The sequence below is a fragment of the Symphalangus syndactylus genome, chromosome 4 (genome assembly GCF_028878055.3).
Source record: "Symphalangus syndactylus isolate Jambi chromosome 4, NHGRI_mSymSyn1-v2.1_pri, whole genome shotgun sequence".
NCBI classification, from domain to species: domain Eukaryota; kingdom Metazoa; phylum Chordata; class Mammalia; order Primates; family Hylobatidae; genus Symphalangus; species Symphalangus syndactylus.
In genome coordinates, this window is record NC_072426.2 from 118,348,447 (window position 1) to 118,372,344 (window position 23,898).

General features: G+C 35.8%; 1 protein-coding gene across 7 annotated transcripts in view; it reads right to left on the minus strand.

Moving 5' to 3' along the window:
* Positions 1 to 23,898, minus strand: part of ANAPC10 (anaphase promoting complex subunit 10) — a 396,428-nt gene that overhangs the window by 344,080 nt on the left and 28,450 nt on the right. The window contains exon 5 of one of the 7 annotated variants that reach the window (XM_055276027.2): positions 255 to 275. The exons of the other annotated variants lie outside the window; for them this stretch is intronic. Coding sequence (XP_055132002.1) covers positions 270 to 275 — 6 coding nt within the window. The 3' untranslated portion in view covers positions 255 to 269. Of the gene's footprint in view, positions 1 to 254; positions 276 to 23,898 lie in introns of those variants that run through there. 7 annotated transcript variants of the gene reach the window in all.

Here is a 23,898-nt window from a genome sequence, read left to right on the forward strand (position 1 = left end):
CCAGTGAACCATGATTGCGCTACTGCACTCAAGCATGGGTGACAGAGTAAGACCCTGTCTCAAAAAAAAAAAAAAATCCAGTTGAAGCAGAAAGATACATGGAGACCAACTTACCTTTTAAACAACTGATAACAATGAAACCTTTGAAAGGTCATTTTATGACTGGGCCTGGTGGTTCATGCCTGTAATCTCAACATTTTGGGAGGCGGAAACGGGAGGATAGCTTGAGGCCAGAAGTTCCAGACAAGCCTGGGCAACATAGTGAGACCCTATCTCTACAAAATACAAATAAATAAGTAAACAGATAAAAGGTCATTTCAGAATCAAGCTGCTTTCAAAAGGACTGTTAAAAAGCTAACTAGGGCCGGGTACGGTGGTTCATGCCTATAATCCTCGCACTTTGGGAGGCCAAGGTGGGTGGATCGCCTGAAGTCAGGAGTTCAAGACCAGCCTGGCCAACATGGCGAAACTCTGTCTCTATTTAAAAATACAAAAATTAGCCAGGCATGGTGGTGCATGCCTGTAATCCCAGCTACTGGGGAGACTGAGGCAGGAGAACTGCTTGAACCCAGGAGGCGGAAGTTGCAGAGTGCCGAGATGGTGCCACTGCACTCCACCCTGGATGACAGAGTGAGACTCCGTCTCAAAGAAAAAAAAGAAAAAAAAAGCTAAGGCAGCCAGGCACGATGGCTCATGCCTGTAATCCCAGCACTTTGGGAGGCCGAGGCAGGAGGATCACTTGAGGTCAGGAGTTCGAGACCAGCCTAACATGATGAAAATCTGTCTCTACTAAAAATAGTAAAAATTAGCTGGGTGTGGTGGTGAATGCCTGTAATCTCAGCTACTCAAGAGGCTGAGGCAGGAGAATCGCTTTAACCTGGGAGGCCAAGGTTGCAGTGAGCCAAGATCGCACCACTGCACTCCAGCCTGGGAGACAGAGTGAGACTCTGTTTCAAAACAAAACAAAACAAAACAAAAAAGCTAACTAAGGCAAAACCTATAAGAAGCAGGCAACAAATTCAACAGATACTTCTGATGAAGAGATGTCACTTTCTACAGAGAAAAATAGGTCACATGCAAACCATCAGAAATCAAAAGTGGCATTGTATTTCTCAACATTTACAATGAAAACAATGAGGAAATGGAAAATGTGTTTAAAATTCTAAGGAAAATTATTTTCAAACTAGAATTCCACAGCTAAGTGATTCTTACTGCAAGGTTATCACAATCCTATGTAGGTAATGAATAAGATGCAGAATTCTGACTTCAATATAATCTAAATATGCTTTGTGGAAATGTGGAAATCTGAAAGAGATTGGGAATAAAAGTAGCATGAATTATATAGCAGTGGATGAAAGAGACATAAGGCTGACTCCATTCAAGTTTTCCTGCTTTATGATTTTTCCTTTTCTATGAGATAATAATATATAACAATCAACATTTTGGAAGCACTTATCCTTTGGCAAGCACAGTTGTAAAAACTATATATGTATTGATTTTTTTCCAGCCTTGCAATAGCCCTATGAGGTATACTCTTTTTTTTGTTGTTGTTTGAAACAGAGTCTCGCTCTGTCGCCAGGCTGGAGTGCAGTGGCTCGATCTTGGCTCACTGCAACCTCCACCTCCTGGATTCAAGCAATTCTCCTGTCTTAGCCTCCCGAGTAGCTGGGACTACAGGGACGCACCACCACACCCACCTAATTTTTGTATTTTTTAGTAGAGACAGGGTTTCACCATGTTGGCCAGGATGGTCTCGATCTCTTGACCTCGTGATCTGCCTGCCAAGACCTCCCAAAGTGCTGGAATTACAGGCATGCGCCACTGCACCCGGCCAAGGTACATTCTTTTAATCCTCATTTTAGATACTAGAAATCTGAGGCTAACATTCCAAGGTTCATGGTTAAATGGCAGAGCAAGAATTCAAACCCCAGCAGATAACTCCAAAGCCCATGCTCTTGGATCTTTAACAACCCAAAGAAATAAATAGTTAGATGTAATGAAAACTCTTAATTTCATGAGATTATATAGAAAAGCAAATTATTGTATGCTTTTGTTTTGGGGTGTGTGTGTGTGTGTGTGTGTGTGTGTGTGTGTTTTGAGACGGAGTTTTGCTCTTGATGCCCAGGCTGGAGTACAATGGCACGATCTGGGCTCACCGCACCTCTGCCTCCCAGGTTCAAGCGATTCTCCTGCCTCAGCCTCCTGAGTAGCTAGGATTACAGGCGTGTGCCACCACACCCGGCTAATTTTGTATTGTTAATAGAGATGGGTTTCTCCATGTTGGTCAGGCTGTTCTTGAACTCCTGACCTCAGGTGATCCAACCATCTTGGCCTCCCAAAGTGCTGGGATTACAGGCATGGGCCACCATGCCCAGCCTACTGTATGCTTTTAAAACATAACAAATTTTAATGGCTTTGCTCCTTTCAGCTACCGTTCACTGAGCTGCTACTATGTTCCAGGCATTTAAAACATTTGTTGCAATCACCCCAACATCATATCTCTAATTTATAGTTAATTTATGGGTAACTGAAGTTCATAGAGAGGTTATACAATCTGCCCAAGGGTCACCTAGCTAGTGACCTAGCTAGCCAGGATTTGAAAGTAATTACCCAACCAAAATCCTGAACATCACCAAAGTAATAACCTTAAAGTATGTATGCCTTGAATAAAAATAAAAGAACATATTCTAAGATGAGTACAAGTGAATAAATATCGACAACTCAAAAAGCCGTAATTCTACATATGCTATAAAGAGATGTGGAACTTTGAAGGGGATTGAGAAGGAAGAAACTAATTCAACTGGGTGAAAGTCTCATAATACTTGTTGTTTTATATTATTAGTTAATATGCATAGAAATAATGCATGACAATGGGAACAAAGTTCTTACTACAGATCTAGGTAGAGGTAAAAATCCAATATACACCTCCAGTTATATTAAAAAAACAACTGAAGTAGCTCCCCAACCCAATGACCCACAAACACTTTGCTTGTAAGATCTATGACTTCTAGTGGTTCCGTAGTTCATATATAACAGATTTTACTTAAAGAAGTATAAAAATTAGCCAAAAACTCACCTCATAATTTACTTTCAAAAGTGTTTAGCTAAATCTAGAACATCTGTCTAACAACAGTTAAGGTGAAATTTTACAAAATGAATATTTTGGTTTGGAGTGAGAAGTAAGAAATTTTATTTTACATGAATTTTTTAAATACTGAACTAACTCTATTACTTACGGCTTAGATATCATGAAGTTTGACTTCGTCTTGACATGAATAATCATCATTTTGAGAAAAATGTTTTAACTTGTTTCCAAAAACTATAATCATTGATAACTGAGGAGAAAAAGCAAAGACCGTTTTTGTTCTATTCACAAGTACACACAAACAGCCCAGTGTGGAAATGGCAGTATGCCAGGTTGCCCTGTGAAGAATTAGGCTTCATGGCAATCAAGAAACTCAGACATCTTAGGCCCTTAGAAAACTAACATGTTAAGGACTTGGTGCTTTCACTTCCCCTTCTAGAAGGCATATGCAAGATATATGTCTTGCTTAGATGACAATCTTTTCCATATTCTGGATTCAACGAGAGAATAAGACAACTAATAAGAAGCAAATTGAGGAGCAAGCATCATTCATTGTCTATTGGATCTACTGACTAAAATTTAATAACTGGTTCCAGATATACAGCAATAATATCTAAATAACCAGAAGAAACAATAATTAAAAGATTCATGCAACAATTATGAAATGTAAACATGCATCTGAATTTTGATCAAGAAACTCAGAGTGAAATTCAGAGACAAACCTGAAGTTATATCTTTATAAAAAATAGTCAAAATGGTAAAAACCCAGTTTCAGATATGTATATTTATTCTTTATTAACCTCTACATAGAAAGTTAAAAACAAAAAATGTTGAATAATTCCAATAAACCTTAGGGGAGACTGTGGATCACAACATTCATTTTACCAAATTTTAACCTTAAGTTCCCTATTATCTGGTAAATAATTTTTTGTTTTGATGTTGTATGAATCTGAATGAAGGTTGAGACTGCCAACACACTAGACTACATTTCACAAATTTGCTGCCTGTACCTAACGTGATACTCAGTAGCATAAGAGTAAAAATAAATGAAGTGAAACATGATCAAAAATTAAAAATTATTCCGAGCACCCATAAATATACTTCCTGAACATTCCTTGATTATGTAGGGTCAGTTGAAAAATTTGACTAACTCAAAACAATACTATCAAAAAGCCAACATATTTAAGAATCTGAATTACAGTGAAATACAGGACATTTATGATATTTTCAGATGTATAATCTAGCCAAGATATACTTTACTTTATAAATAAAATAGATTTTAAAGGGCAAAAGTCAATATTTAAATCAATCCTTCTTCACATATATCTTCAACAAAATTTCTCACCTTCAATACTTTCTAATTTCATTTTTTCATTATTTTATAGTATATAAATACACAAGCCTTTTCTCTACTTTTTGATGTGCCAATAACATTAGTGCAACATATAGCCATGACAACTTATCCTATAAACAGAATCCCTCACAAATTGAAAAATATAAGAACCAACAAATGTTTCACTACACTCAGAAAACACAGAGTCTTTATTCCAAGAGGAACTTTCAGTAAAAAAATGATGTGTGAACAGCAGACACTGATGTTCACACAAGCATACTGCAGACAACCCAGCAGGCGGTTTTCTGTTTTTTTTGGATTATGCTCTGGAGGTGCTGGCACAATGGAATTTCAATACCATAACTGCTTATTTCTCTGTATATCTTTAAAATAACAGGTAAAGAAAAAATTACCTAAAAAAAAACAAAATAAAGTGTTTTTAATTCTTATTTTCAAACGATGTAATTTATAACCATTACACAAATAGCGAAGAAGCACAAAAGAGGGGAAAAAAGAAATAAAGTAACGTTCCAAAGGTTCAGTTTACAAGGACCTCACACAAAGTTTTTTTTTTCTCTGCAACTCTTACTAGAAACAGTATTATTTGCTAAAAATGCACTAGCTGCCAAGAGCTATGGTCCATCTAAAGCAAAATGCTTAAGATGGAAACGGTGTTAATACAAAAAAAAGAGGCAATATTCAGTATACAAATTTCTGTAAAATCTATTAAAAAATAAGATGAAGTTTTGATTTTGATACATTATTTTGACTAAAAAACAATTCTAATTATAGATAAAATACTAAAATACATAGTACTGTATTAAAACAATAAGTAATCAAATTTCAAACTTTCTAATTAATCCTTTTTTTGTAAGTTATTGGGAATTCAACACTAGTCTTGGTTCACATGATAGAACAATGGGAAAATTTTCCGAATGGTTGAACACTAACCCTGACAAGTGTGGAGAGCCAACTACAATACATTATATGGTAGCATAACCTGCCACCCACGTTGCTGAGAGAACAGCTTTCAAACACATGCACTGAGCTGTAAAACCGCAAAATCCCTTATTACACATTGTCTTTCTTACTTTAGGTGAAATATACCATCAATTCTTTCCATTATAAATCTTTTTTTATTACTATCTTTGAAGACCATTTACAACTTGACTGTTGTTTTCTGACAAAGTAAAAGATGCCTTTTACAAAAGGAAAATGCAACAGGAAAGTTATCACCCTCCTGCAGTATTACAAATAAAGGCTGATATCTGCTGCACAATTTCCCATAGATTAACTGGAGGATCCATATTACTTAAAATGTTTCCAGATAAAATTCTTTTTTTTCCCTTTGAAAACCAAACCCTTATACTAGAGTTCACCAAGTTTCTTAAAGCATTTGAAAATATTTGCTTTCTTTACTAAAAGCTGATATATTGCTTTGGGAAGTTCTTTAATACATAATTTTGATCATTACCAAAAAAAGAGAAAAACAAATTGCCAAAATCTGTTAGAAAGTAAATATTCTTTCTCTCTTTCTAAGTTTCTTCTCAACAATTTCCCCCTTCCTCCTGCACCAGCACAAATACAAACCTATACTAAAAAACAAAACAAAACATAGATTCGAGGAGATATAATGCTGCCCGACAGTATTTGCATTATATTGATGATACATGTAAATGAAGAAAGAGTGCAGAATGGCAGGCACACATCATACTCATTATAGCAATGTGTTTGACAAAAATACGTTCTTACCTTTCAGAAAAGAGCTCAATGCAACAATGACTATCAAATCTAACAAAAGGGCTTGAGATACAGAACAAGAAGGGTAAAAAAATGAAAAATTTAAAGACGGTACTTTTTAGAGATTCAAGAAGGTTAAAATTATTTCAAAAAATGTGTTTCTCTCTAACGTTTTGTCTGATTAATTTCCCTCCAAAATACTCCTTTCTATCCTCTGCATTTCCTTCCCCCAACTCCCACCCACCACGACCCACCTCCACCCACAGTCTGCTAACTGAATCATAGCATTCCAGGACAGTTACAGGACATAACAGTTTCTTCTGGGGTTTTCATTCACAATGTTGTTTGCAAAAAGAATTTTACTTGTAAGTGTTTCTATTATACTGACAGGGTCAATTAGTCTTGTGAACTATTGGTCTTTCTGCCTGATAGCTTGGTGGATCATTCAAGTGGTACTGTTCATAACCTATAACTGAATGCAGCCAATTAACCTCAGAAACATGACAATACTGGCCAACTAATGGGCTTTTTAGTTTATCTTAATAACACACAACAGTTAATAACACACTATAATTATATTACACTATAGTAATATAATTTCCCTCAAATTGGTGGTATATTATTTGATATAAATTATATTTTCCCCAAATTGAACTGATTTGTAAATTATGCCACATAAGTTACACAGAGTAATTTTCATTTTATAGAAGTTCACCATAAACATTCTGGAGTTTTCTTTTAAAACAATAATCAGCTATTATGCCTACTTTTGCTTATATGTTTATACAACTAAATAAAAGTATAAGATTTCTCCCAAGATGCAGAAAGCACTAATACTCTCCAAAAGCTAAATTTTTGCATTTTACTTCAAATATTCAATTTATTTACTTCAAATATTTGAAGTAAAATAAATTTGCATAACATATGTTCTAGCAAAAATTATATTATGATAATTTGCAAAATAAATTTGCATTTTACTTCAAATATTCAAAAAAGGCTTAAGTTGTAAAATATTATTTTTTAAAAAACACACCCAAAAAGAGAATTTGCATTAACTGAGTGTTTACTATGTGACCAGGTAATGTGAATAAGTACTTTGCAAACTTTATCCTACTTAATTCTTTCTGGAAACCAATAAGACAGACATTGTTCACCTATTCTATGTATGAGGAAACTGAGGTTTCAAAAGAGCCAAATATATCTCCAAGATTCACATAGCTAGTAAGTGGCAAAACTAAGATCTGAAACCAGATCTGTCTACTTTGCCAAACTGTGGTCTATCAACATCACTCGGCCTAAAAAAAATATGAGTAAATTCCTTGGTCATCTCCCCATGTCATCTTGTAAAACTGGATTACAGAATACTGCCAAGTTCCAAAGCCACTCTACAAAAGAATATCCAATTATTAATGATTAACAACTTGAAGGAGATTAATGAAGGAGTAAAAGTTTACTAAGATACAATACTCCTGTTTTTTTCATATCACTTCTAACCCAAATGCACTCTCACATACATAAATGTATATGTGATCTTCTACACACATGCTTGCACCCACATGTACCTGTTCACATACACACATACTCATCTAAACTGTCACACGTCAATACTCCTGATTTCCAAGGCTAAAGTACTGTCTGTCCATTATGCCAGCCCACAAAGAAGTAAAAAGCTGTCTTAATGCCATGGGTATCAAGGTATCAATTTACTTGCAAAGAAGAATTTTTAAAATAAGTTGAATAACTTTTTCATACTGTAATTTTAAAAAACGATCTGACCTAATGAGCCAACTTAACATATGTTCTAGCAAAAATTATATTACGATTATTTATGCTTTTGCTTTATAAATTTTCAAACATAACTAATTTGTTCAATTGTTGGGCCAAACTGCCCTAAAAGCAAATGCCCTGTTACAGGAGTGCACCCTAAGCATTTCTAAAAATCCATTACTACTCTCAAATCCTCTGCCTTCACATTGGCTACAGCTACTTTCAGGGCTTCATTCACTGATTAATGGAAAAGTTTGCAAAAATATTTGTGCAATTAGGATAGACAGCGCTTTCTTGAAAATATTGGCTTGGCTAAAAGTCATGGCAGTTAAGATGTATATAAATAACTTTTAAAATGCCCATTTATACCCTCTACTCTATAAATTTGTTCCTGTAAATATTTTATTTCTTTTTAAAAATACATCCTGCATAGAAAGTATAAGGGCTAACAAGTAAAATTCAAAGTCATCTATATTATAAAGTCAGCTTTACTTTTTAAAATATATCAAAATAAATTCCATAAGCACAAAAAATTTCAAGAACAGAGAACAAAATCAAAGGAAGTATCCACGTTAGTAAAACTATTACCTTAGAAAATATAATATTTTGACACAATGGATAAAGATGTGCTCCAGTATGTGAAGTTATTAGCTAAATACTAGGAAGCTTAAAATTGCTAAATTCTTGCTTTACATATGCCACAAAAATAATGCCACTGATGCTGTAGTTTCAAAGAATTAAATCTGTATATCTACTCGAATGCCAAGGGAAATTTCATTAAAATAATTTTTTAAAAAATCTAAATAACCTACATAGGTTGTTCTCTCTGTCCAGTTGCAACAGAGAAAACACTGACATCGAAATGCCAAATATCAACATTAAAAAAACACTTCATGCTTAGATCTGATAGTTAGGAATTGAATCCCTAGACAACCTATCCATTCTCCATAACTTGAGCATGTCTTAATATACATAAGACACATTTATCTAGCACTTTCCAACCTCGTACAGTCATGTACGAGTAAGGATAAAGCAAGCAGCCATTACAAAGCTAACAGAGAAAAGTAGTATGGAAGGGCGTAAACTTATATTGACTACGAATCTATACATATTAGGTTCATGGTAGATGTTTTTACACAGCTTATCTAATTTTCACAACCATCCAAACAAGACAGGCATTGTAATTTTCATTTTTTAAAGTAAATAGAGGCTCAGAAAAAAACAGAGGAATTGTACTCTCTCTCAAAGAAGTGATAATACCAAGATTCCAACTCTCATCTGACAGGCTCCAAACCCCATGATTAAAGCAGCATGTGGCAAAGACAATCTAGAAACATGTTCCTTTATTTGGCTTAGGTCTCACCCTTCTGTCCTACTCTGAAAACAATATTTAAAACCCAGATTGCAGGTTATGAAACAGACTGGGTTTTTCCATCTGTAAGCCAAGGTTAGAGAACTCTGCGTTCAATGGCGAGTACAATATGACTCTGGGGGAATATCAGCAAGTTTCAAATGACTATAACTTCAGGTTAAATGGAGTTCAGTGAGTCATGATAATTCTATGCTACTGATAATCCTGAACCTGGTCAATAGAAAAGTTTCAAATTTGAATTCCATATCTGCCTTAGACAATTCCCTCTCAACACAAGGCAAATCTTCATTCAAAATAAGTTTCTCAAAGTCAGGAACACTTCTCAATGCCTTTCATTAAATCTCCTCAGAGACAATTCTCTCTCAACACAAGGCAACTCTTCATTCAAAATAAGTTTCTTAAAGTCAGGAACACTTCTCAATGCCTTTCATTAAACTTCCTCAGAGAAATGATAAAATTTTTAAATTGATGAAGCTATTGTTCAACTAGATTTTACAAACTGGCTGACAGTAACTTTGACTCAATTTTTACCCTTTTATTATCTTAAATGTGAAGTGGCTACCTAAATACTAAGGTAGAACAGTGAAGGCAGAAAGAGATTTCTTCTCATTCCTCAGTCTCTCTTTATTCCCTAAAGTACCTTCCTTATCATATTTAACCAGAGCTCATAACCTCTGGGCCATGATAAGAGGCAAATTAGGATTGCCCTATATTCCCCAAAGCTATATTACATTCCCTTTGGTCATTATTATCTTCTCTAAGATCACATGCTTATATCAGAAAGTAGGCTGCTAGAGTAGAATCAGTTTTAGAACTAATCTGCCTTGGATTCTTTTCCTCAGTAAAGCTAAAACAGACACCCCTCCACTATCTTTAAAATAAATATCAAAGGCCACTGCAGAAATAAATTGCACAAATATTAACTGAGCACCTACGTGGTAGGTACTCAGCTACATGAGTGATCAAGACAGGTAATGTCCTTGTGCTAACGAAAGCCATCAAAGATTTGTGGGCCCTGAAAAGAAATATGCCATAAAATGACAAAATAAATAACTGAGGGCCAAGATTAGTGTATAGAAATAAATATATACAATTGTTACCACATGGGTCACAAATTTGGTTTCAAGCTTCCTGACAGTCAACACGAAGTGGGTATCATTACTGGTTCTGACACAGTATAGAGATTCTTCTACTTACAGATTCATTTCCAAAGGGTCATTATTAAGTCTGCTTAATCACGTGTCAATTTTTAACTATAGAAGCAACTACTAATACCATCTATTGGTAGTTGACAGAGTAGACATATTTCTCCCCAACCACCTCCCTCAATATAGGTCCATGGATACTAAGAAGAAATTCTATGAAAACAATTTTATAAAACAATGCTGCCAAAGAATAATATTCAAAATTGCTAAAGAACATGTGTTTTTCAAGCAGCCCCAATTAAAAAAAAAAAGGGAAATTCAACCATTGGAGGAATAGTCCAAAGATATAGGAATAATTGAAACTATCAGTATCTCAGTTATTTCTTATGCAAGTTTTGTGTGTAATACCTCTTTGTTCTAATTTATAAATAGGAAAATACAACTTTGAGATAAAGTTTTAAAGTTTTAGCAATTATATCTAAAATAAGTACAGGCATATCCCAAATACATTGTGGGTTTGGTTCCAGACCACAGCAATAAAGTGAGTACACAATAAAGTGAGTCAGTCATACAATGTTTTGGTTTCTCAGTGCATATATTATGCTTATACTCTACTGTAGTCTATTAAGTGTGTAATAGCATTATGTCTAAAGAACAACGTACATATCCTCACAAAAAAATATTTTACTGCTAAAAATTGCTAACAAGTTGTAATTTTTTTTGGAGATAGAGTATCTCACCTTAATGATGACGGCTACTGACAGATTAAGGTGGTAGCTACTAAAGGCTGAGGTGGCTGAAGCAATTTCTTAAAATAACACTGACGTTTACCTCATTTATTCAATATTCCTTTCATGAAAAATATTCTCTGTAGCATGCAATGCCACTTAATAGCATTTTGCTGACAGCAGAACTTCTTTAAAAATTGGAGTCAGTCTTCTCAAACTGTGCTACCACTGCTTTATCAACTAAGATGATGCAATATTCTAAATTCTTTGTTGTCATTTCAAGAATGTTCACAGCACCTTCACACACTGAAAACTACTTTCGTTTTTTTTTTATTATCATACTTTAGGTTTTAGGGTACATGTGCACAATGTGCAGGTTTGTTACATATGTATCCATGTGCCATGTTGTTTTGCTGCACCCATTAACTCGTCATTTAGCATTAGGTATATCTCCTAATGCTGTCCCTCCCCCCTCCCCCCACCCCACAACAGTCCCCGGAGTGTGATGTTCCCCTTCCTGTGTCCATGTGTTCTCATTGTTCAATTCCCACCTATGAGTGAGAACATGCAGTGTTTGGTTTTTTGTCCTTGGGATAGTTTACTGAGAATGATGTTTTCCAGTTTCATCCATGTCCCTACAAAGGACATGAACTCATCATTTTTTATGGCTGCATAGTACTCCATGGTGTATATGTGCCACATTTTCTTAATCCAGTCTATCGTTGTTGGACATTTGGGTTGGTTCCAACTCTTTGCTATTGTGAACAGTGCCGCAATAAACATACGTGTGCATGTGTCTTTATAGCAGCATGATTTATAGTCCTTTGGGTATATACCCAGTAATGGGATGGCTGGGTCAAATGGGATTTCTAGTTCTAGATTCCTGAGGAATCGCCACACTGACTTCCACAATAGTTGAACTAGTTTATAGTCCCACCAACAGTGTAAAAGTGTTCCTATTTCTCCATATCCTCTCCAGCACCTGTTGTTTCCTGACTTTTTAATGATGGCCATTCTAACTGGTGTGAGATGGTATCTCACTGTGGTTTTGATTTGCATTTCTCTGATGGCCAGTGATGATGAGCATTTTTTCATGTGTTTTTTGGCTGCATAAATATCTCCTTTTGAGAAGTGTCTGTTCATGTCCTTCGCCCACTTTTTGATGGGGTTGTTTAATTTTTTCTTGTAAATTTGTTTGAGTTCATTGTAGATTCTGGATATTAGCCCTTTGTCAGATGAGTAGGTTGCAAAAATTTTCTCCCATTCTGTAGGTTGCCTGTTCACTCTGATGGTAGTTTCTTTTGCTGTGCAGAAGCTCTTTAGTTTAATTAGATCCCATTTGTCAATTTTGGCTTTTGTTGCCATTGCTTTTGGTGCTGAAAACTACTTTCTTAGCTCATTCATCAGAAGCAACTCTTCACCTGTTCAAGTTTTATAATGAGATTGCTGCAATTTGGTCACATCTTCAGGCTCCATTTCTTTTTGTTTTTTTGAGATAGGGTCTCTCTCTGTAGCCCATGCTGAAGTGTGGCATAATCATGGCTCACTGGAACTGCCGCCACCCGGGCTTAAGCAATCTTCCCACCTCAGTCTCCCAAGTAGCTGGGACTACAGATGTGCATCACCACACTCAGTTAACTTTTTTGAATTTCTTTTGTAGGGATGGGGATCTTGTTATGTTGCCCAGGCTGGTCTTGAGCTCCTGGGATCAAGAGATTCTTCCACCTCAGCCTCCCAAAATGCACCTGACCTTCAGGCTCCATTTCTAATGGTAGTTCTCTTGCTGTTTCCACTACATCTGCAGTTACTGCCTCCAATGAAGCCTTTAGACCCTCAAAGTTATTCATTAGGCTTGGAATCAATTTCTTCCAAACTCTTGTTAATGTTCATACTTTGACCTTTTCATGTGAATCACAAATATTCTCAGTAACATCTAGAATGGTAAGTTATTTCCAGAAGATTTTCAATTTGCTTTGCCTAGATCCATCAGATCATTTGCCACTATTTATGGCAGCTAATGCCTTAAGAAATGTGTAAGACTTGGAAGTCAAAATTATTCCTTGACCCACGGGCTGCAGAATACATGTTGTGTTACCTCCTTGTACATCTCCATCAAAGCTCTTGGGTGACTATTTCCATTGTCAACAAGCATAGTATTTTGAAATAAATCTTTTTCTCTGAGCAGTAGGTCTTTACAGTGGGATTAAAATATTCAGGAAACCATGCTCTAAACAGATGTGCTGTCATCCAGGCTTTGTTCTTTCATTTATAGCACATGGGCAGAATAAATTTAGCATAATTCTTAAGGACCCTAAGATTATTAGAATAGTGAGAGCTGCCTTCAACTTAAAGTCACTAGCTACATCAGTCCCTAACAAAAGAGCCAGCCTGTCCTGTGAAGCTTTCAAGCCAGGCATTGACTTCTCCTCTCTAATCTTACTTGGCATCTTCCAGTAGAAGGCTTTTTGTCTACATTGAAAATGTGTTGCTTGGTGTATCTACCCTCATCAACTATTTTAGCCAGATCTTCTGGGTAACTTGCTACAGCTCCTCCATCAGCACTTGCTGCTTCACCTGGCTCTCTTATGTTATGGAGATGGCTTCTTTACTGAAACCTCATGAACCAACCTCGGCTAGTTTCAAGCTTTTCTTCTGTAGCTTCCTCAACTCTCTCAGCCTTCCTAATATTGAAGAGAATTAGGGCCGTACTGTGGATTAGGCTTTGGCTTAAGGGAATGTTGTGGCTGGTTTAATCTTCTATCTAGGCTATTCAAACTTTCTCCATATCAGTAACAAGGCTGTATTGCTTTCTTATTATTCATGTGTTCGCTAGAGTACCACGTTTAATTTCCTTCAGGAACTTTTCCCTCGTATTCACAACTTCGCTGTTTGGAGCAAGAGGCCTAGTTTTCAGCATATCTTGGCTTTCAACATGCCTTCTTCATTAAGCTTAATTCTTTCTGGCTGTTGAGTTAAACTGAGAGATGTGAAATTCTTTCTTTCACTTAGTTAGAAACCATCATCATTAGTTAGAGGCCTAATTTCAATATTGTTGTGTCTCAGGGAATAGGGAAGCACAATTAGAGAGAAAGAGAGAAGAAAGCAGCCAGCTGGTGGAGTAGTCAGAACACAATATTTATCAATTAAGTTTGAAATATTATATGAGCATGGTTCATGGGGTCCCAAAACAATTATAACAGTATCATTAAGAATCACTGATCACAGATCACCATAAAAGATATAATAATAATGAAAAGGTTGGAAATATTGTGAGAATTACCAAAATGTGATAGAAACAGGAATTGAGCACACGCTGTTAAAAAAATGGTGCCAACAGACTTCCTTGACACAGAGTTGCCACAAAGCTTCAATTTGTAATAAAATGCAGTTATCTGTAAAGTGCAATAAGGTGAAAAGCATAAAATGAGGTAGGCCTGTGTAGTACTTAGTAGACAAAGAAAATGGATGCGGTAATTTTTAAAGAACTATTCTTTTTTTTCACGAATCTCAAAGAATTCATGAAAAATTCATGCAGTTAGAGGAATAAACCAACAGCCACATAGTTATTATTGCATACGGTTATTGTAAAGAGACATTATATGTAAACTATATATATGGATTGGCCAGATTCACCATAATTAAGTGAAATGAGAGAAGGAGCCAACAGGACTTTGAAGGATATTATAATTTCCCTGAAAATTTTAATTTAGTCTAAGGACACTATCTATTAAATAATCACAGAGTACCTTTTAGTCAACCTCAGAGGATTTCACATAGTCTGATTACTTAGGTTAATTCCTACAAAATTGAAAAACTGTATGTTAAAGAAAATATGATTTTAAGTAATATTTTTAAAAATTGGAGTGAAAAAAGAACTGCATGTTCTCATTTATACACGGAATCTAAAGTTGAACTCACAGAAGCAGGGAGTAGGATGATGGTTACCTGGGGCTGGGAGTAAGGGGCACAGTTGGGAGATGTTGGTCAAAGGACATAAAATTTCGGTGAGGCATAAGAAATAAGTTGAAGTCATCTACTGTGCATCACTGTGAGTACAATTAATAATAATATATTGTATACTTGAAAATTGCTAAGACAGATTTAAGCATTCACACCACAAAAAATGACATATAAGTGAGGTATTACCTATGTTAATTAGCTTGATTTAGTCAGTCCACAATGTATACAAATATCAAAACATCATTATAAGCACCATAAATATACACAATTTTCTGTCAATTTAAAAAACTAAATTTAAAAATTAGTAAAATAACACTAGCCTAACCAGTTCACAGAGGTGGAATCTGCATATTTTCTAATTTTAGTTGTTCTCACAGATAAAATAGATATACTAATACAATAAAATAGTATTTTAGTTGTTACTGGTTATAAGTTTCAATTATAAATAACTATATTGATTTCTATTATAAAATTAGAAAGGTTTTCCTATTAAAAAAAAATATTGGGGGCTGGGCACGGTGGCTCATGCCTATAATCCCAGCACTTTGCGAGGCCAGGCGGGCAGATCACACGGTCAGGAGATTGAGACCATCTTGGGTAACACAGTGAAAACCCATCTTTACTAAAAATACAAAAATTTAGCCAGGTGTGGTGGTGCACACCTGTAATCCCAGCTACTCGGGAGGCTGAGACAGGAGAATCGCTTGAACCTGGGAGGTGAAGGCTGCAGTGAGCCGAGATCATGCCACTGCACTCCAGCCTGGGCAACAGAGCAAGACTCTGTCTCAAAAAAAAAAAAAAAAAAAGAGGATACTCATTTATTATAAAAATCTCATTTCTTTAGCAGCATATATACAGTCTCAGGGAAGAAGTAGGAAAAACAGCAGTTGCCAGTGTACTATAAATACTATTATTATTTTAGCTGAATGTGCCAGGCAAACCCTAACAAACCTTATCCTGACTGATGAGGAAGAAGATTTAGAGATTATATATTTTCAATATGAGGGACTTGCCATTATGTTTTATTTATCTGGTGGCAAAGAATGGGAACTTACAAGAGATATAAGAACCAGAACAAGAATTTAATCTTTTCATTATCAAAAACAAGTAACAGAAAATTCACATAGCTACTCAGGAAACATGTTTATTTGGAACAAGATTAAATCTAAAGACCTAAAGACTTTAGGCTCAATAAAGATTAAAATAGATAGCTAACATATTATCTGAACAATTTCCCTACTATTGCCTCATACTTAAGGTACCATTTAGTCTAAATCTAGATCTTTTCTCACTGTAAGTTCTTAGAAAGCTTCCTCTACGTACTGCCTCTGTCCTACTTAAGTATAAGAAATCAAGACTAGTTGTAGGCCATCCAATTAGCTAATTATCATTCTTAATTAGCTATCTAATTACAAAGTAGGTAACTGATTCTAAAAAAGTGGTGAGATGGCTAAGCTACGGTTTCTGTTTTGTACCATCAACTATAATTTCAAATGCAAGAGGAAAGGTTCCCAAATATCTACAAATCCTTGTATGAAGAATTCTCTTAATTCCTTTATGAAAGAGAAATGGACACAGGAAAGTATGCATTGTCTTTTATTTGCAGTTTCTCCTTCAATATTCTCATTCCTTTATCCTGAGACTTGAAGATTCATTGATTCTTCATTTATCACATGTAAAACATGAGGCTGGAAAAAAAATGAGGTTCCTAAGTAGGCTCACCTCTATTAAGATATACTTTTAAATTATGATAAAATGCTTCAGCAGGTAGTTTCAGCAAGATTTACTGCAGCACTTTCAGCTGATTACTACTGTGTGTTTTTTTGTTTTGTTTTGTTTTGAGACGAAGTCTCGCTCTGTCACCAGGATGGACTGCAGTGGCACAATCTTGGCTCACTGCAACCTCTGCCTCCCAGGTTCAAGTGATTCTCCTGCCTCAGCCTCCTGAGTAGCTGAGATTACAGGCACTCGCCACCACTCCCAGCTAATTTTTCTAATTTTAGTAGAGATGGGGTTTCACCATGTTGGCCAGGATGGTCTCAATCTCTTGACTTCGTGATCTGCCCGCCACGGCCTCCCAAAGTGCTGGTATTACAGGCCTGAGCCACCGTGCCCGGCCCAATTACTACTGTTTTAATCAGCAACATGTTAGTTGCCAAAAATATTTACGCAAAATTTACCACACCAGGCACGGTGGCTCACGCCTGTAATTCCAGCACTTTGGGAGGCCGAGGCGGGCAGATCATGAGGTCAGGAGATCGAGACCATCCTGGCCAACATGGTGAAACCCCGTCTCTACTAAAAAAAATATACAAAAAATTAGCCGGGCATGGTGGCGGGCACCTGCATTCCCAGCTACCAGGGAGACTGAGGCAGGAGAATGGCGTGAACCCGGGAGGCGGAGCTTGCAGTAAGCAAGATCACGCCACTGCACTACAGCCTGAGCAACGGAGCGAGATTCTGTCTCAAAAAAAAAAAAAAAAAAAAACTTACCACAGGATGAGGGGACGTACTGAATAGTGTGTGTGTGTGTGTGTGTGCAGCGCACGTGTGTGTGTGCATGTGTGTGTCCATGGAACTCAGGAAAAAGTGGTCAAGTATGAAAGAGGTCAGTAAATGAAGACTATTAGAGACCCCAGCCACTTGCTCAAGTTTATTGTTCTTTCTCCTTGTTAGGTATCTACCTTTGCATCTATTTTATTCATTCTACACCATTCTGTGTCTTCCCGTATCTTAAAGTTGTACTCTTCTACTTTATAACTTCAGTTTGCACATGGCCCTTCACCTTACCCACCCTTTTCCATATCACTCTCTCTCAGTATCAGATCATGCCGATGCTAACTTTGCCACTGTTTCTTCTGAGTTAAATTTCTAAGGCAAAAAAATTAAAAATAGAACTAACTTGTAATCCAGAAATCCAACATCTGCATACATACCCAAAAGAGCTGAATAAAGGATCTTAAGATACGTGTACACCCACTGTTCACAGCACTGCTATTCACATTAGGCAAGAGGTGGGAACAACCCAAGTGACCGCTGAGAGATGAACAGATAAGCAAAATGAAGTACATACATTTTGTACCTGCTGAATATTCTTTGGTCTTTAAAAAAAAGGAGGCCGGTGAGGTGGCTCAGGCCTGTAATCCCAGCACTTTGAGAGGCTGAGGTGGGCGGATCACCTGAGGTCAGGAGTTCGAGACTAGCCTGCAGAAAATGGTGAAACCCTGTCTACACCAAAAATACAAAAGTTAGCCGGGCATGGAGGTGTGTGCCTGTAGTCTCAGCTACTCAGGAGGCTAAGGCATGAGAATCACTTGAACCCAGGAGGCAGAGGTTGTAGTGAGCCGAGATCGCGTCACTGCACTCCAGCCTGGGTGACAGAGCCAGACTGTCTCAAAAAAATAAAAAATAAATTAAATAAAAAAATAAAGGAAATCCTGTCACATGATACAACATGAACCTTGAGTACATTATGCTAAGTGAAGTAAGCCAGTCAAAAAAGGACAAATATTGTATGATTTCACTTCTATGAGGTATCTTAAGCAGTCAAATTCACAGAAGCAAAAACTAGAACAGTGCTCACCAGGGCCTGGAGAAGGGGAAAACTGGGAGTTGTTATTTAATGACTATGATTTTTGGTTTTGAAAGACAAAAAAGTTCTGGAAATGTGTATTCACAACCACGTGAATACCATATATGTAACACTACTGAACTAACTGTACATAAAAAATGGTTCAGGTGGTAAATTTTGTGGTATATGTTTTTTGCAATTAAAAAAGTTTTTAAAATGTCTGAGACAGGGAATCTGATTTGCCCAGATAATCTCTTTGAAGCAAACTACACTAGCATGGGTCAATGGCAAGCCTATGAACTGCTGGTATTGTCAGAGGCGTGTGAAACCAGAGCAACTCCATCTTGAATAGGAACTGGGTAAAATGAAGCTGAGATTTAGCATTCCCAGACGGTTAAAGCATGCTAAGTCACCAGATGAGATACAAGGTCAGCATAAGATACAGGTCATAAAGACCTTGCTAATAAAACAGGCTGCAGTAAAGAAGCTGGCCCAAACCCACCAAAACCAAGATGGCCACGAGAGTGACCTCTGGTCGTCCTCACTGCTACACTCCCACCAGCGCCATGACAGTTTACAAATGCCATGGCAAAGTCAGGAAGTTACCCTATATGGTCTAAAAAGGGGAGGCACAAATAACCCATCCCTTGTTTAGCATATCATCAAGAAATAACCATAAAGATGGGCAACCAGCAGCCCTCAGGGCTGCTCTATGTAGTAGCCATTCTTTCATTCCTCTACTTTCTTAAAAAACTCGCTTTCACTTTATGGATTTGCCCTGAATTCCTTCTTGCACAAGATACAAGAACCCCTCTTGGGGTCTGGATTGGGATCTCTTTCCTTGTAACATCTTTCTGGCGACCACTGAAGGGACTATAGTGTGGAAATCCCCGACCCAAAGGTTAACAAGTTTGGGTAAGTGGTGGGGTCCTATAACAGTATGGTTACTTGACAATTTTTTAATTAAATGCCTACTGTTTCAGACACTATGCTAGGTTCTCAGCCAAGTGCCCACCCCTGCTCTGACCAGCAGGCTATATTCCCAGTATGTTTTCCTTATAAGAGGGATTGATAATCTGCATTTCTAAAACCATGTCATTTTCATTTTCATAAGTAAAATGCATATTTCTCTTGAATCATATCCTGTCATATGGTTAAATAAAGGGTTTTTAGATTTTGTGGGTTTTTTGTCTTCTTTGCCCTAGGCTGTTACCATTGCCACTTTGCCTAAAAGAAACAGTGTAGGTCTATAACTGCTGCAAAAGATTACTTGAAAAAAGTGACCTTACAGGACAATGCTCTTGAAAGAAAATTCATCAACTTCTAACTTTACTTTAAGCATGCATTAGCAGTACAAAACCTTCCAAATCAACACATTATGAAACAAAACAAGAATCTTCCTCAGAATCATCTTATTTGGCACAAATATTATAATAAGATGGAATTCCTACTATTAAATCATTTCATTAGTCCCCAATCTATAAATTTAGAAACAATTACTCCAAAGAGTGCTTAAACAAGTTTTAAGAACTACCTTAGTTCAGAACTGCATTAAGTAAATTACATTAAGTAAACTGCCTATTAAAACATAAAATAGAGGAAATGTTTCAGTCCCTATCTGCCTAGATAATCCTGACTTCATATGAGAATATGACAACATATTCTCTTAATTTTCTTCTCATCTTTCTGAGAGTTCCTCTCAGCTTTCTTCACTGGATAGCCTTTTCCTAACCAACTCTTGAATATTGGCATCTTCATGGTTCCAGCCCTAGCACTCTTCTTTTATATCTAAACTTCTATTTACACACTGATGATTCCCAAATCTGTATCTCTAACCCAAACTTCTTTCCTTAAGTTCAGATCCATATACCATACCCTACTATCCATGGACTACCTACTGAAAATCCCTCCATTTGAAGAGACACCAGAAATCAGTGACTAAAATTAATCTCATTACCTAAGCCCCTTTCTCTCTGCCCCTCCTCCTCAGAATGTTCCTTCTCTGTATGCCATTACTAGTAAACGCCAACTTTCAACCACTTGCCTAAGCTGAGAATCCTAGATGCCCTTTTCTACGTACTCAAATCCTACCCAATATTCTGAATATATCCCAGGTAGCAATCAGTCACAAGTCCTTTTAATTTATTTCAAATATAGGGAACCCAACTGCTGTAGCCTTAATTAAATCCTCATAATTTTTACCTGGCTAATATTATACCTACCTGGTCTCTAGGTGCTACAGCTCCCCCATTCCCATGATTAAGCTGTGTCAATGTTTCCTCATTTAATGTCTGACATTACGTACAATCTGACTATACATTTTCACTGAAACAATTATATACTGTATTTATTTCCCTACAAGAATATAAACTTATGTATGGGAACCATGTTACATCACAACAAATGTGCTGAATGAATAAATACTTCTCCAGTCTTTCTTACCACTCCCTCAGACCTATCCAGCTTCCATGGCAGACTGAATTACTTGCACTTCTGTCACTATACCATGCTACTGTGCTTCCATACCTTTATGTACATCATGACCCTGCTAGAATGCCTCCACTTGATTTTGCACCTGAATAGGCTTTGTATTTATCCTAAACAGTCAGTTGAACCATCAACCTCTTCAGTTTTTTAAACCACTGGGCTTTAAAAACCACAAAACAATATTGTGTTTTTAAACACAATATTCCATTGTGTTCCCATAGCCACCTCCAGGTACTTACTATACCATATGGCAACTGAGAATTTTTTGCATACTCTTCCATGAGACTATGAAGTGCTCAAAAGCAGAAACTGTGACTTTATTGTATCCCCAGTATCTAATACAGTACCTGGCACTTAGCAGGCCCTACAGCATTATTCACAGAATAAAGCATGAATCTGTTTTGTATGAAATGCCAGACTACATCTCTTAAATAATCTATAGTATAAGTTTGTGGTCAAACAAAAACAAGATACAATAAAGTTTCTTAAAAATATAGATAATACTTCTTCTTAAAAATACAGATGATACTTTTCTGTATAACATATTTTAGTTCCAAAAGGAAATATACCCCAAATGCATAGTTACCTCAACTCCATTTTGGAAATAGGTGATGCATATAATAATAAATAAAAGTTTTCAAAAATTCTATATATTGCTTTTAGAGAAGGTTAGAAGATAACATTTTTTGGCCTAAAAATTATGTGTATCACACCAAAACATTCTACAATGACTTCAAAGATGAACTAAAGTTAGTTATGAAACTAATTTAAAAAAAAAAATCTTTTAAACTAGCTAAATTCAACAAAAAACTATTTTTCCAAAGACTTGATAAATTACACTTTGTCTTATCAAACCAATTTATGTTTATAGATACCGCCTAAGTCATTCCACTTTATATCAAATTGTTTAAAATAGGCCCCTCATAAGAAAGCAAATATAAGTAGATTTGGGGATCAACAAATAGAGCCAGAGCTTTTGTCTGCATCTTCTTACTCTATCACATACATTAGCAGAACCCAAATTTTAATAGGAAATATTATTTTATCAGAAGAACTGACATATTAACCACTTCTGTCAAAGTACCATATATGGACTCACATGGTTGTGCTACTGAAATAAGACACAAGTAGACTGCGAAAGGCCACATGAAACCATGGGAAAATATTACAGCTCTCTTTAACACTGAAGACTTATTTCAAGCCTCCTTTAAAAAAAAAATCACTTGGTAACAGCTTTATTATCTGAAGACAAAAACAGGGCTTAAAATTCACTTAAGTACTCGATCTTGTGCTCTTGTGCTCTATCAATATTTTATCCTTTCGTGGCCACAAATTTTAGAAGCAATAAACCAAAGGACGACTTTCACATATGCTGAAAGTATCTACTTAACCTTAACAAGTTGTTTCTCATATAACAATATAGAAATAATTTGAGAACTGTCACAGTGTGTCTAAAAAAACACTTTAGTTTCATATTTAAGTACAAAATATTCTACAATAATTTTTAAAAACAACAATAACTAGTTAGCAAACTGAAAAGGACTATCCTTGAATTTCAGCTAGAGATATTTTCTAAAATGCTATAATGATCACATCTAAAATATAATGTTCTTTAGTCCATTGCTCTAAATGATTAAAAAAAAATATCTCACACATTATTTTCCCTTCTGAGAGCAAAAGAAAAGAACAACATTAAATCAAAACATAATGCTAAAATGCAAGGGATTTAAGAACTTAAAAACTGCCATCGTGATTTGAAAATTTCTCTTGAATAACATGAATTCATGCACAAAAGTAACCCAACTGAGATGAAGCATTCTGCAAAGAAAGACAATGTAGACTCAGAAATGCTAAATTATCACTTCTATATAGAAATAGTCTCTTGTGTAGAAGCAATAAATTGCAAACATCTTATAAAATGTTCTTAAATTGCTGGTTTTCAATTTATGTGGAATGGGATATTTTGAATACAAGAAAGTAGAACGAGAAGCATAAATAATTTCAATTTTGTCATTAAAAATATTCTGTTCGGCCAAATCCAGTTTTAGTATCAGAAGGAAGTTCAATTTAAGTCCTCAGGTATAGTGGTTAAAATACACATTCTAGGGTATTAAAGGAAGGGTCTGATGCCTTTGTAGAGAGTTATCAATAGAAGTAACAAAGATCTAGATACAATACATGCTTCATAACTAAAATGAAGGAAAATAAATAGGATAGAAAAAGAATAATTTATTGCTAAATAAGGTAGCTATATGCTTTTCTCATCTTAGACTATTTTTTAAATTACTACTTCAAATCAACAATTACAAAAAATAAGCATTTCAAGTAAACAAATTCATAATTTCTAGTGAAAAAAAAGGAAAATCTATTAAAACATTTCAATACACACTACACTACACCCTCCAGTGGGCAAACATCCATGGAAAAATAAAAAAGATTTAGGTGGATTTTCCACTCAGTTAAATCAGTACTATAACTAATGAAATGATGACTCTAAAAACCTCATAAAAGTTCACACTATTTTAATTACTTGTTTTAGTATCTGAGTCAGAAGCAGCAAAGTTTTTTTTTATATATTTAGAAATTGTGGTAGAATAACAGAAAAAATAAAATCATGATCTGCTTCATCTTTCCTTAAAAAGCGAAGTGCTATCAGGCTCTTATTTAACTTACAAAGAAAAAAAGGTAAACAGTATAAATCTCATAAAAA